Genomic DNA, 13,322 nt, shown 5'->3' on the forward strand with positions numbered 1-13,322 from the left:
GACACAATGCAACATTCTACACAACTTGTGTGGCTCAAAGATACGAAGATCAATAAAAGGGGAAGCTATGACGAACAAGAATCATTCAAAACCGAACGCCTGATTAAAACAGCACTGTACTTCGACTATGACAATTTGAAGGTTCTGCTGCCAATTTCACTGCTTTTCGACCAGAATCTGCCAATTTGTCCAGCAATATCAGGCCAGGGTTAACAGCGATCCTCGATCATACATGTACATTTTAAAAACAGCTAGCTTCGTTCCTCGTGAGGGTGACGGTATGCAGTGTAATGATCACCGTGTCACTGTGGCTCTGAAGATTGTGTCGCTATTGGCTGGTTGTCGTGAAACCCGAGATCGTTACTCACGAGGTGAGCTAGGCTGTGCGTTCTTCGTGTGTCCCCTGGAGAGTTTCTACAAGTTAGTACATTTACATGATACTGAACGCATGAGTCGAGTCCTGTGCCTCATCACTTCGGTACAGAAATTAATTACAACATCAGCTCCGATGTACCCGTGCAAGCACTAAGGCTAAGCACTTTTCTTTTTACAACGTTTAGTAGGATATACATGTAGTGGACAGATAAAACGGTTGAGAGATGAAGTAAAAATTATTAAATAATGGTCAAGAAATGAGAGTGGAAAAAATAGTTCGTGTGGGTAGTATTTGCACACCGATGAATAGAATCTGATACGAAACGTTATGCTGGAAGAAGAAATTGTACTACATGTCATACCTATCACTAGTGAACCGGTACGAAGGTGGATGAACGAGAATAAAACAAGAAATAAATACTTGTGGAGAATATAATAAATATTTTGAGTGAGAAAAATACGATTACGATTGTATTTTTTATGGTGATAGGTGTCCAGTGGATTACGATGTCGTACTTTCTGCTGGCTCAGCAGGCTTCTTGACCAACGTTACTAGTACGTCAGCGGTCAGTTTCCAGGCTAATAATTATAGCTACATGTAGGTATTTTTAAAGTTTGTTACTGCTGTCTTCTTTCCAGAAGCCAGTCTGGGCAGTTCCACAGCCACATGCGGTACATGTCTAAGGCAGCCTGCAGACACAGTATGCTGTGTGTCGTTATAGCTTTAGTTGAAAGCAAGGGAATGGGAAAGTTAAAAGAATGCGTAGGGTGGGGTGAAATAAATAAGGGATGCTAAAATGATGCACAAGTATAGTGGCGCCGCTACGACTTGAATGGCTATGGGTTATACATACATACATGTACATACATACATGTACATAGAGTATTAAGTGCAGAACACACGTTATGCCTGAGAGACAAAATTAATATTCATACATGGATACTAGCTTGCGCTGAGATTGAGCATTGAAATGTGTTTAAACTTGAAACCTGTTGTCACATTGATCGAAATAAATAGAAAGTACGGTATTAGGGGCTTGATTACTGCTTGGATAGCTGAGCTTGACGTTCTTCGTGAAATATTAACTTAGCTGACTCGATGAACTCTCAACGTGGGTGGTCCGAGAAAACGGGACTGAAAAAATACGATGGGCGAAGTGTCGGTACGCTATGTAACTATGACGTGAAGTGTTCCATTCCAGTTGTCTCCACTTTGATCTTCAAGAACATGGTGTCGTCTCGCAGGTACTGCTGGGCGGAACTGTTGAGCATCTGATGTGAAATGAAGCAGGGGCAGCCTGGAGAAGACGTGACAAAATGCAGTAAATGCACATACACGCACAGGGTTAGGAGGGTAGCACATTGATCGCCAATCTACAGTTCTGGCAACTGAAATCCGACCCTTTAGCTATGCGTTCACATTCTGGCGGTCTCCATATTCGTAGTTTTACTATCCCGGCGTGTTGGGTCTTTGCGATGGTGGTCGGATTTCAGTTGCCAGCACTGTACCACCTGCTCTAGTACAATCGTGTATCATTAGTCACAGGCGTGGAGTACAATACTCTTAGCATAGGTAGTGGAAAACTTCAGTTGCAGTTACAGTTTGCAGGTCACCCTTTGCTGCGCATAACTTCTGCAGAGAAACGTTCCCGGACATCTTCTTAGATATGATCGGCATCTGGATTTCACACTTCCTATCTTATAGCACAGTTACATATACCGGCACTAGTAGTTTTAAACATTCTTATTTGAATGTTTTCACTTGGGACTTGGCATAGTGCAGGTATCTCCTGATGGTGAAAATGTACACTAGCCTAGTTGTTCAATATCCCCATAATTATTACACTGGCATCTCATATGCTTCTTGCTCTCTTACAGGACATGTTAAAAGAGTACTTGAAGTACCTTCTACATGTAAGTTGCCATAACAAAATTTGTAAGAACTAATACCGTTATCTACGTACCTGATGCGACGTTGAGGCCACTGGTGGGTCTCTGGAAGCTGGAGCTGCTAATGTCCGGAGTGAATGTCTCGCTGACGTGATGCCTGGCTGGCGACTGATCCAGGAGGCTGAGCGTGACGCGGCGGTTGAAGGGCCACTGCAGAATGGCATCGTACTCGCCCGCCATGATCACGAAGAACAGGGACACGTACTTGCCGTGCCCTGCGCCGTCTCCGTTCACGTAGAGCCTGGCGCATGCCTTGTAACCATATCTACCTGCATAGAAAGGCTGGCTGTAGTGTGAGGTCTGCAGGGGAGAGAGAGAGAGAGAGAGAGAGAGTGAGTGGGAGAAAGAGAAAGAGTGTGCGTGCGTGTGTGTGCGAGAGAGGGAGAAAGAGAGAGCACAACAAAACACATCCACAAGTATTTTTATTTTTAGTCCACTGATTTAACCATCTCGTAATACGTAATTTGACGGTAAAGAGGAAAAGAAAATTCGGATCTCCGTTTCCAAGGCAATTTGTGAGTCGGGCTGGATGCTCACATGCGGAGTATCTGATACCACTAGGCAGTTATAGCTTATTCAAGCTTTTATTTACATACATCGTCATATGAGGTTTTTAAAAACGTTTTGACAGTCACTGATCAAAGTAAAAAATATATTGACGGTTCGCGTCAGACATGACTGGAGGCCGAGTTGTCCGCTTCCGTGGGAACGCCACAGACCTCACTGGCAATGCACGAAACATGGATAGTGTTTAACTAGGCTGTACCTTAATTCCTCGCTTGGCCTCGTCCAGGAGCTTGGAAAAGTTGGGAATGCGCCAGATCAGGAATCCACCGTACGCTGTCGTCTCCAGCTCCATGACCCGCAGGTCTAGCTGATCGGTTTGCTTGGCGATCTCCTGGCAGACTGACTGCTGCTGACCACTGACAATCTTCACGCGCCGCAACGAAGCAAATCACATACAAATGAAGCAACGTAAGACGACACGCATTCAACAATACGAAATAGTGGTAGCGACCTTGGCGAGCTCCAGGCTGGGAGCAAAACCTTAGGCTATGAATGACTTGTAAATGCACTATGTGTATTGAAGCCTGATGCATAATTGCAGATTCCTGTAGGCGTAAACAAAAGCTCGGTCATTTCGTCATCTTCTTCGCAAAGTGCAGCCAGTACAACCCAGCCATGTCCCGCAATGCCTGCAGTAGGCATGTACAATGGCCATGTTTATGCAGAGACTGGACCACACGGGACACCTAGCCCGCATGGGGCACAGGGGCGCGTTCACCCCCCCCCCCTCCAAAAAGGTTCGACCTTCAATGTAGGTTCAGCATGCATATTTATAATGACCTTGAATGTCATGCACCAGCCATCCTATACATTATGCGGCCGTGCACACCCTCCCCCCCAAAAGGGGAACCCCTACGCCCCTGCTGGTCACGTGACTGTACCTTGGCTTCCGTCTGGCTGCGCATGGTCGTGTGCACGTCCATCTCCAGGTTGGAGACGCGCCGCTGCAGTTGCCCCTGGGCGCCCGACTGGCCCAGGTTCTGCGACGAGGTCTTCTGGCTCCTGACGTCCTCCGCCAAGCAATCCACACGCGCATCAAGCGCCTGCAAACCTGCAATGGAAACACAGACCATCACAATTTGAATACATAAGATATTCTGCTCCTAACTTTACTTCCTTTTCCGCTTCACCAGGTCCGTACTTCAAAGTAAAATCCCCGGGAGCAGATTTTAAATGCCTCATTGCTTGTTTATGATGGTGATTTCAGTCGCATGACCATGGTTACTTAAAAGTCAATTAAATCAATGGGACTTTCTGGTCTGTCACGTGATAAGTGATCAATTTTAAAGTAAATTATACAAAAAAACAACGAGTCACGTGCTCAAGCAATCATTGTGTCATTTATTTGCTCATGAACATGCATAACAGTCCGCTTTAGTGACCGTATGATGTACAGTGAACTGCGTGACCAACGACCTTGGTTAGAACAAGAAAGAATAACGACACAGTCCTTGGACCTAGTGACTATTAGACATCATACGTTACCTTAACCCGATGACTACTGAGAAGTTGCAAATGACAACACTTTTCCCATGCAAGATCGAGGGTCAGTATTCACAAGTAACAGCTTGACTGTACACATTATTTTATAAGACGTACCTCGCCTGACGTTGCTCTCCACCTTGGACTGAAGGCTGGCTATCTGCATCTGCTGGTGCTCGATGAGATCATCCTTGCGGCGCAGTTCCTGCTCCACGCCCTGCAACTTGCCGTGGAATGCTGCGAAGTGTGCCGCAGTGGCACTGGGCTCCACGCAATGGCGGCCGAAGTCGGCACGTCGAATCTGAGCACACGAAACAGTACAATCCAGATATTGCTTGGGTGTTCACGTGATCTCTGCTACATTTGCACTGCCATACTTAACCCAATTTAAAAAAAACGTTGCAGCTGCTGTTGCCGAAATGGACCGTACGCCCATCATGCGGCCTGAGACCGAGATCATAAAATTATCTTCGTCTACTTCAAGTGTACTGGAATCCCTTAGAGTGCACAGAATTGCAGCCTAGATTTGTCAGTAACTATAGATTGATAGGGTGTTTTTGAATACTTCGAAGTAGTGTTTACTTTCCCTGGATACCATGTTCATATGTACGTACCATCTGACCGCATCCCATACTGCAAGGTTCCTCTACCGCCTGGCACTCAGTGGAGAGGTGGGAGCGTAGTTGTCTCCTGGGTAGCCGCTTCTCGCAACCAGGGGACGTGCAGCTGATGATAGCCTCCTGGCACTGCTCCTCGATGTGTATCTATGAGAGAGAGAGAGAGAGAGAGAGAGAGAACAAATGAGGACTTAGACCTCTACGGCAGTTTTGTTCAGCCTGAAAGCAGGTGCATGATGAGAGAGCAAGAGAGCAAGGAGAAGATGCCATACACTTACTAGCATCTATACAGGGTCCAGGAAATTTCAATGCACTAGTGTCTTTTCTACCTGAAAGCCCTTCGAAGCGTAGCTGCATAGCGTACAGCAGTACTGCAGTATGACGTAAGTGATTTCCAAAGATGCAGTGGTGATACATACCTTCATCATAGCGTGTGGTATTGACTGGTTGCAGAACTTGCACACTGTGAGACGATGCGGACACTCCTTGGCCAAATGTTCGTCGAAATGCTGCCGCTCCACGGTATGCGGGCACCCTTTGTTTGTGCAGGCGACCTTTTCAAACGGGCAAACCTTCAGATGATCCTATGAACACAGAATCAGAAAACAAAGCCAACTTACACCTCACTGTACATGTTCAAGACAACGATTTGTTCATGCACCCAACAAAAAGAAATCAAGATCTCCTTCCAGTGGTCCTTAAGTCAACGTCAATTACAGCAAAAACCTGGCTTAAACGACCACCCCACGGTCCAAGCAAAAGCGGAAACAAATGAGGTCATGGTGAATAGGTACTTTACCTCAAGTTCGCGTAGCTTTCCTCTCCACTGGCACTTGGCGAAGTTCCTGCACCGGACCGGGATACAGTTGATCTCCCTCTCGCAGTGGCGGTCCCTGAACACCTCATCAAGGGGTTGACGGTCCTCAGGGCACCTGGGATCCGGCCCCTTCCTGAAACGTACACCAAACGAAGAACACGATCAGTTGTTTTCCAAGTGAAGCATGCAAAAATCTGGACGGAACATCAGCTTAAAACGTGCTGAAGGGTGGGTGGTATGTGCTTTATGCTTATGCACTGGAGAATCTTTGATCATCATGCTTGTAATCTCCTTGCATTCACAAGCAAACACATGTCTAAATCTGGCAGTTCAGACTCAGGCATTGCTCACGCTACATCAAAGAGAAATAAGCAACACCTTTCTAGTCTACGGGAGTAACTCTGTGTTTACCATCTCCCTGCCACCAGTAAACTGTTCATTTTTACATAGTACTGAAGCATAGATATGTCGTCCATCAATACATTCAGGTAAGTAGTCATAGACATAGGGCAGGGAAATGAAGAGAGGGGGGGGGGGGGAGTATCCTCAAGTTCTACATGCGTATGCAACTAACACCTCACCACCACCATGCTCAGTGATGAAGAATACATGTAAAATTACCTTAGCACTAACTCGATACATGACTGACAGAACCGGTGGCCACAGCTGGTTTGCACTGGCTTGCGCAGGATGTGCAGACAGATCGGGCACATCAAGTTTGCTGCTACCTCTTCTTCAGCATCGGCCTGATACCCGCCAGTGAACTCCACAGTCGTAGCTCCGTTACGCCCAAGCATGTTCCGTGCCTGCTCGGGCAGTTGCCGTATGTCGTCCAATCCCTTGGCAAGGGTCCTGGCAAACTCCTCCTCAGAGCCGCTGCCCAGCGAGGAGGTTGGGCTGTCCTTCGCATTTGCTGCGGCTCCCTTGCTGGTGAAATGCACTGCTCCATGATCATCACCGTGCGCTTGGGAGCTGAACGACGATGGTCTCCTGGATGCTGGCTTCTGGTATTCATATCTGCTTGTAGCATCCGAAGGGTCCGTATGTTCAACATGAGTAGACATAGCACTTATTGAACGGCTATGCTGTGATGGGATTTCCCCTAAATAAAACACACACCACAGGTACAGCAACGTAATACGTATTGTAGCGTATTTTCCTTCTGAGCAAGAGTGACTATGTACTGAATAGACTCTTTGACTTCCCTTAATTTTACGCATCCACTAGAATCATTTAGTCAGTTCTTGCTGGAGTATGGAAAAAGCCTTCAGCCAGTTCGGATGTGTTCCAAGCGCTAGCTCAAGTCGACTTAGTGTGTGCACATGTACACGTAGATCTACGTCATGAATTGAAAATCAATGAACTCTTCGCCACATGTACCTTGAAAGTCGGTACACGTCCGACGATGAGAATGATTGCTCGGGAGGAGCAGCAGCAGCAGCACCCTGCAATGGGCGCTGTTTCTTTGCTTTTCTCAGCCTGGGAGTTGGTGCGTGTTTCAGACCATTCTCCGAGCTCTGTTCACTGGACTTCAACTTCGCGGAATGACGAAAAGCAATGCAACAACTAGCCTTTATAATGATCTTCAACAATCCCTGCTGCACTGGCCAACTACCGCAGTTTAGTTTGTCATTGTACAAATTACAATGTACCTGTCGAGGACAAGACAGGCGAGATTAGTAAACATGCATTCTACATCTACATTATTCTACAAAGTCATGTCGATGTACTGTACATTTGTAGCCAGTTCTGACCAGTCTAGGCGGTGAGAACAGGTGCTAGGTACAGACTCAGGACCTGTACTGTACATTGTAGCCAGTGCAGACCAGTCTAGACTCTAGGCGGTGAGAACAGGTACAGTAATCATGGTAATGGTCAGGACACGGATGTGCGTGTACTTCAATCAATGATTATGTAATAATTGCGAGTGTATGCCGCCTAGTATTGCCGCCCCCGCCAGTCGACCGCTAAGGCTGCATTCACACACGGTACAAAAATTCTCGTTTACATGACCGTACAAGCCACTTGCAACGCCTGTGCATTCACACAGTCAAATGCAGTGCATGCCAAACACGTAAAGTGACCCGCGTGACCCATGGTGAAGAGCGGGAATTTCGATTTCTGCATGAGCTGAGCGCACCGGTACAGTGCTAGTGCGGCACTTGGCTCAACATTTCAAAGTTCTTGGTCCGCTAGTACGTATAGTACATGTAGTATGATCTCGGTGGAATGCCTCCACAACTGGTGTATTCCTCTGAGTGTGCTGGAGTTGTAAACGATCGCGGCCGTGTATATCATTTCCTGATCACCTCCGGATAGCTGCTTTGCGCACAGGTTCAGCTCATCTACAATCCTCTTCTCGGCAACAGCTCTTTTCATCATAGTTCCACTTTGCTGGTATTTTCTCCATGGACTATAGTTCTATCAGTCGTAGCTCCACCTCGGCAGAAAAGACAACTCGAGGCATGGTACGGACTCACCAAAAAACTAACAAAAACTCTGCGCACTCAACACACCAAACCACTCGTTTCGACTTGCCTGAAAACTAAAAGTCGAAATCCGCTTTCAAAGTATGGAATCAAGCAAGAGTACGAGTGTGAGATCGCCTAATCACAGCCCGCCGCGCGAAGCGCGAAGGGCTGTGATGTAGGCTGATCGAACATGAGTACGAGTGTTTTGATTGCATTTCTGACATGCACCCGCGCTTGAAACTCATATCGCATTATCGGACTTGTAAATACTTCGCGAAGGGCTGTGATTGGCTGATAGAACGTGAACACGACTGTTTTGATTGGATTTCTGACCAGAACACGCACTTCGATCTTCCTATCGCGCTTGAAAGCACGACTGTCAACCTTCTCGAGCCGGAGTCAAGTAAAAAAAAAGCGAGCTTGATCAGTGAATCAAAGCCCTAGTGGAGCGGGCTTTGATCGTAAAATCAAAGCCCGCCTGGGCGGGCTTTGATGGGAAAATCAAAGCCCGCTCCACTAAATATGGAGTTCTACTTCTTGTAGCATGCTTTGATGGCCTCATCTAGGCCCTGCTAGGTGCAATGCGATTGGTCATCTCCGTGCCTACAGTCTTGTGACATGTCAGAAGCCGCCTTCAAAGCCGCTCCGGGATGGCTTTGAACGTTCATGTGATTTTTCACTTTTCGCGCATGTTTCCATGCCCACTTCAAAGAACATGATGCTTGTATGCGGTTTTGTACCGTGTGTGAATGCGGCCTTAGAAGCTGCTTGATCTGACGTTTGATCAAGAGGCTGGTTGTATCATTATCAGCCCTGCGTTTTCTTTCCGTTTACGCAAAATCGCAGTTCACAGCACATTCCATTCGTATACGTACAGGGCACGTCCGAACATGTACAGTGTATATTGAGTCAAAGGGGAGCCTACACCGTACACGACGACGACCACGCGTTCTTTCACGACGTTTTGATGAATCGCATTTCTTCCCCTCTTCACATGTACGTATTGTGTGACTCATGCACTGCCACCATCAATGCCAACGGATACGCGAGATAGGACTTACCTTGAAGTAGCATGGTGTCGGTTGGTCAGAAATATAGGCAGTACTGCTGTTCAGACGTCCTGTCATATACCGGTACTAATATTACTGACTACTAGTATCCTCGTGGTTCAGCTGTTAATAATGATGGGATCGCGAATCGCCAGATGGATTCCAGATCGTCTCGTTTACTTTGGGGATTTCGACAAACGTTCTACTGTAACTAACTTCTAACTATTAAAGACGGTTAAACTGGGACTTGTGTCCAGATCCACCCCCTTTTATCTTTTCTGAAGAAGAGCATCGCCGTACATGAAGACGGGTAGAGAGCATACTGGCACGCTGACGGCCATGCATTCAGTGCCAGTCAGTAAAGACAGGCAGTGAGCACGTGAGTGCAGTCCACACTGGAACAGACTCAGTAGTAGCATGGGTCAGTGGTATGTCACTGTGTACCACTGACACTGTGACGGTCAGACTGTGTTTGCAGAACGTGGGTATGCATAATAATTTATGTGTCTAGACTTATATAGTGCTCTCCAGGCACAAACATCACCAGGGATACAAACTTACAGAGACGCTCCGCTTCCAGCGCGACAAACACCTCGTGAACACCAGATACTGACTCACTGTATCCCTGGTGATGTTTGTGCCTGGAGAGCACTATATAAGTGGTGCTCTTCAGGCACAATCTTCCTCAGCCTACTCAAGCTCAACTGATGAGGGGTGAATTCCCCGAAACACTGTGTATTGAGCAGGGAGTGGTGCTTTCTTGCAGGTTTGCCGAGTCGAAGGTTCGATGGACTTCTCGTGTGCTCTGGATGGCAGTCGTGAGTCAGTCAAGTGTCAAGTAAAGTCGGCGGAATAGCGCGAGCTCCGGTGTGGGGAGCAAACCTTTCTTACAAAATCATCGCCGAAGTCGCAACCACTACTTCGTACTGTTGTGCCCAGCGCGGGCTGGCGACTAGTTGGTTTGGAGGTGACAGCGTTGCGAATGACCGAGGGTCCTCGACGTCTGTCTCACCGTCCAGGAGCGACACTGACTCACGCTGCTATCTGGTGTTCACGAGGTGTTTGTCGCGCTGGAAGCGGAGCGTCTCTGTAAGTTTGTATCCCTGGTGATGTTTGTGCCTGGAGAGCACTATATAAGTGGTGCTCTTCAGGCACAATCTTCCTCAGCCTACTCAAGCTCAACTGATGAGGGGTGAATTCCCCGAAACACTGTGTATTGAGCAGGGAGTGGTGCTTTCTTGCAGGTTTGCCGAGTCGAAGGTTCGATGGACTTCTCGTGTGCTCTGGATGGCAGTCGTGAGTCAGTCAAGTGTCAAGTAAAGTCGGCGGAATAGCGCGAGCTCCGGTGTGGGGAGCAAACCTTTCTTATTATTATTATTATTATTACATGTATGTACATGTACATGTACATACATAGGCCTTGTCATTGCGTGTGGTAACGACTGGCTTCTTGCCTTGGCTTCCTGGCTCGGCTTAGGATTCGCGAACTCCCGGAGCCATGATTGTAGACTCACAGACTCACTCTCTTTGGTACAATGGATTCTTTGTCAGTGTCACTATGAATCGAATTTTCTGGCGCAGCAGTGAAAGCAGTCAATCGCATAGCCCTACACTGTAAAAGTGAAATATGCGGGAATATTGGACTGCTTTTCCTCAGGCTGCGTACACTCCGTACAGTGCTCTATGTCCAGTGGACAGAGCCAGTAATACAAAGATCACACAGCAATGAAGCTTCATTGCTATGTGATCTTTGTATGACTGCTTTTATCTGTGGGAGTCAATACTAATTAGGGAGTGATAAAGTAAAATCACTTTCAAAGCGAGGGTCTCTGGTTTGAGTCCTGGTGGTGACACTGACAGCCAATGTTTTCTTCAGACTTTTCCCGTTTGCGTTTTTCCCTCAAATCAGTGAGTAAAATCATTTTGTGGACGTAGTCGTTGAAGATACAGAGCAGCGCTTCATGCACTGGCTCTGGAACTTTTGACACCCATGAGTGTACAATTCTACAATGTACATGTACTGTGTATGCAATGTATTGTAGTCTGCTTCACGTCACTCTTCAGGCGTTCAACTAACGACTACCGTACTACTGTCATGTCCGTGTGTTGCTAAAATGACTTCCCGTATGTCACATGACTGTCGCCTTGGAGTCGACCAATGACAGATCAAATTACGCGGGCTGGAAAGCGCGATCCTGCCTGATGAATGGTGATGGAACTAGTTCCACTGCCCGTCGTCAAGTTCCACTGCCCGTCGTCAAGTGACGACGGGCAGTGGACGGAATCCACTGCCCGTCGTCACTTGACGACGGGCAGTGGACAGAATCCACTGCCCGTCGTCACTTGACGACGGGCAGGGGACAGAATCCACTCATGAGTCTACCATTTCAATGACAAGCTTCTGTGGTCTGAAAGTACATGCAAAAGTCGTGTACTGTAGTCCGTGTCCGGTTGTCGAAGTCACTCTCACTCACTGTAACTCAGCTGCAGATCAGCTCACACTGACACAGCCTCATACAGCCATACAGGACTCGAGTCAAGTCACAGAATGGTTCATGTAAACTCAAACGTCAAAGATTGTGAGAGATCTCCTTGGCTTGGGTGCATACGTGAAACACGTTCCAGTCACTCATACTCGGTCAGCACCGCTGCTCATCCAGCCCTTACCGCTATCGCGACGCGGGCTGGATTCCGCGGTACTGCCCTCGTACTCGTGCAGGAACCTGTACATACAATATGACTTGTAGTACATCACTTCAGCCTTCACTGGCTTCAGCCTTCAGCCTTTTGGCCTTCACTCAGCTTCAGGGCGCTTTCCAAGGATGGGACGTACAGGTTCCTGCACGAGTATGAGGGCAGTACCGCGGAATCCTGCCCGCGCCGCGATAGCGGCAAGGGCTGGATGAGCAGCGGTGCTGACCGAGTATGAGTGACTGGAACGTGTTTCCCGTATGCACCCAAGCCAAGGAGATCACTCACAATCTTTGACGTTTGAGTTTACATGAACCATTCTGTGACTTGACTCGAGTCCTGTATGGCTGTATGAGGCTGTGTCAGTGTGAGCTGAGTGAGAGTGACTTCGACAACCGGACACGGACTACAGACTCAGTACACGACTTTTGCATGTACTTTCAGACCACAGAAGCTTGTCATTGAAATGGTAGACTCACGAGTGGATTCTGTCCACTGCCCGTCGTCAAGTGACGACGGGCAGTGGATTCTGTCCACTGCCCGTCGTCAAGTGACGACGGGCAGTGGATTCCGTCCACTGCCCGTCGTCACTTGACGACGGGCAGTGGAACTAGTTCCATCACCATTCATCAGGCAGGATCGCGCTTTCCAGCCCGCGTAATTTGATCTGTCATTGGTCGACTCCAAGGCGACAGTCATGTGACATACGGGAACATACTATACTAGAATGTCAAACAACCACTGCATACGTGTATGTGTACGTGCAAGTCACTCTCGAGATTTCTTCTCTACTACTCTAGCTCTACGACTACTACTAGTAGTACTACGAGTACGACTTTAGTCTAGTCTACAAGCTAGATGACAAGCTCTTGACCTGATCTCAGCACGCACACGCAGAATCACGTGCCTGCACTTGATCTGCCACCTGTCCGCGTTCATACCGTACCGGTGTTGGAGTGATGGTGCTTGCTGTCATGGGCCTATTTTATATTGTGAAACTCCAGCCCGGGCTGGAGCGAGCGGGCAAGCCCGCCAAGGCCAAAGGGTGTTTACATGTGCAAGGCCGGGCTGGTCGCCAGCCCGCAGTGAGTTTATATGCGCTGGGCACACGCCAGCCCGTTGTGAGTACGCAGCGAACACACTACGACTGAAGTGTGCTGCCCCGGGCTGAAACGCAGGGCTGCAAGCATTACTCATGTTATAAACCTAAAAACTTTTTTCTTACACAATTGTATTCTTCTGCTGATTTCTTTTCGCGCTGTGGCACATGCTTGGTGTGTTGTATCATCTCGTTTCATTTCCT

At 47.8% G+C, this 13,322-nt stretch overlaps 1 protein-coding gene across 1 annotated transcript; it reads right to left on the reverse strand.

The window, feature by feature from the left end:
* Positions 1-513: 513 nt before the first annotated feature.
* LOC135829690 (TNF receptor-associated factor 5-like) lies at positions 514-9,487 on the reverse strand. Its single transcript, XM_065342081.1, has 10 exons — positions 9,341-9,487; positions 6,430-6,910; positions 5,791-5,941; positions 5,411-5,575; positions 4,989-5,138; positions 4,492-4,675; positions 3,774-3,943; positions 3,092-3,256; positions 2,340-2,625; positions 514-1,673 (listed from the first exon to the last, which is right to left on the reverse strand). The coding sequence occupies exons 1-10, from the start codon at positions 9,351-9,353 to the stop codon at positions 1,552-1,554; spliced, it is 1,887 nt and encodes a 628-aa protein (XP_065198153.1). The 5' UTR covers positions 9,354-9,487; the 3' UTR covers positions 514-1,551.
* Between the last annotated feature and the right edge of the window lie 3,835 nt (positions 9,488-13,322).

This window comes from Sycon ciliatum, chromosome 13, assembly GCF_964019385.1.
Source record: "Sycon ciliatum chromosome 13, ocSycCili1.1, whole genome shotgun sequence".
NCBI lineage: Eukaryota > Metazoa > Porifera > Calcarea > Leucosolenida > Sycettidae > Sycon > Sycon ciliatum.

Excerpts from the sequence above, each read along its gene's own strand:
- LOC135829690 (XM_065342081.1), bottom strand. Across the intron at positions 5,942-6,429 it reads TGTATCGAGTTAGTGCTAAG|GAAGGGGCCGGATCCCAGGT; the intron begins GTAATTTTACAT and ends TGTACGTTTCAG. Across the intron at positions 4,676-4,988 it reads GTATGGGATGCGGTCAGATG|ATTCGACGTGCCGACTTCGG; the intron begins GTACGTACATAT and ends TCGTGTGCTCAG.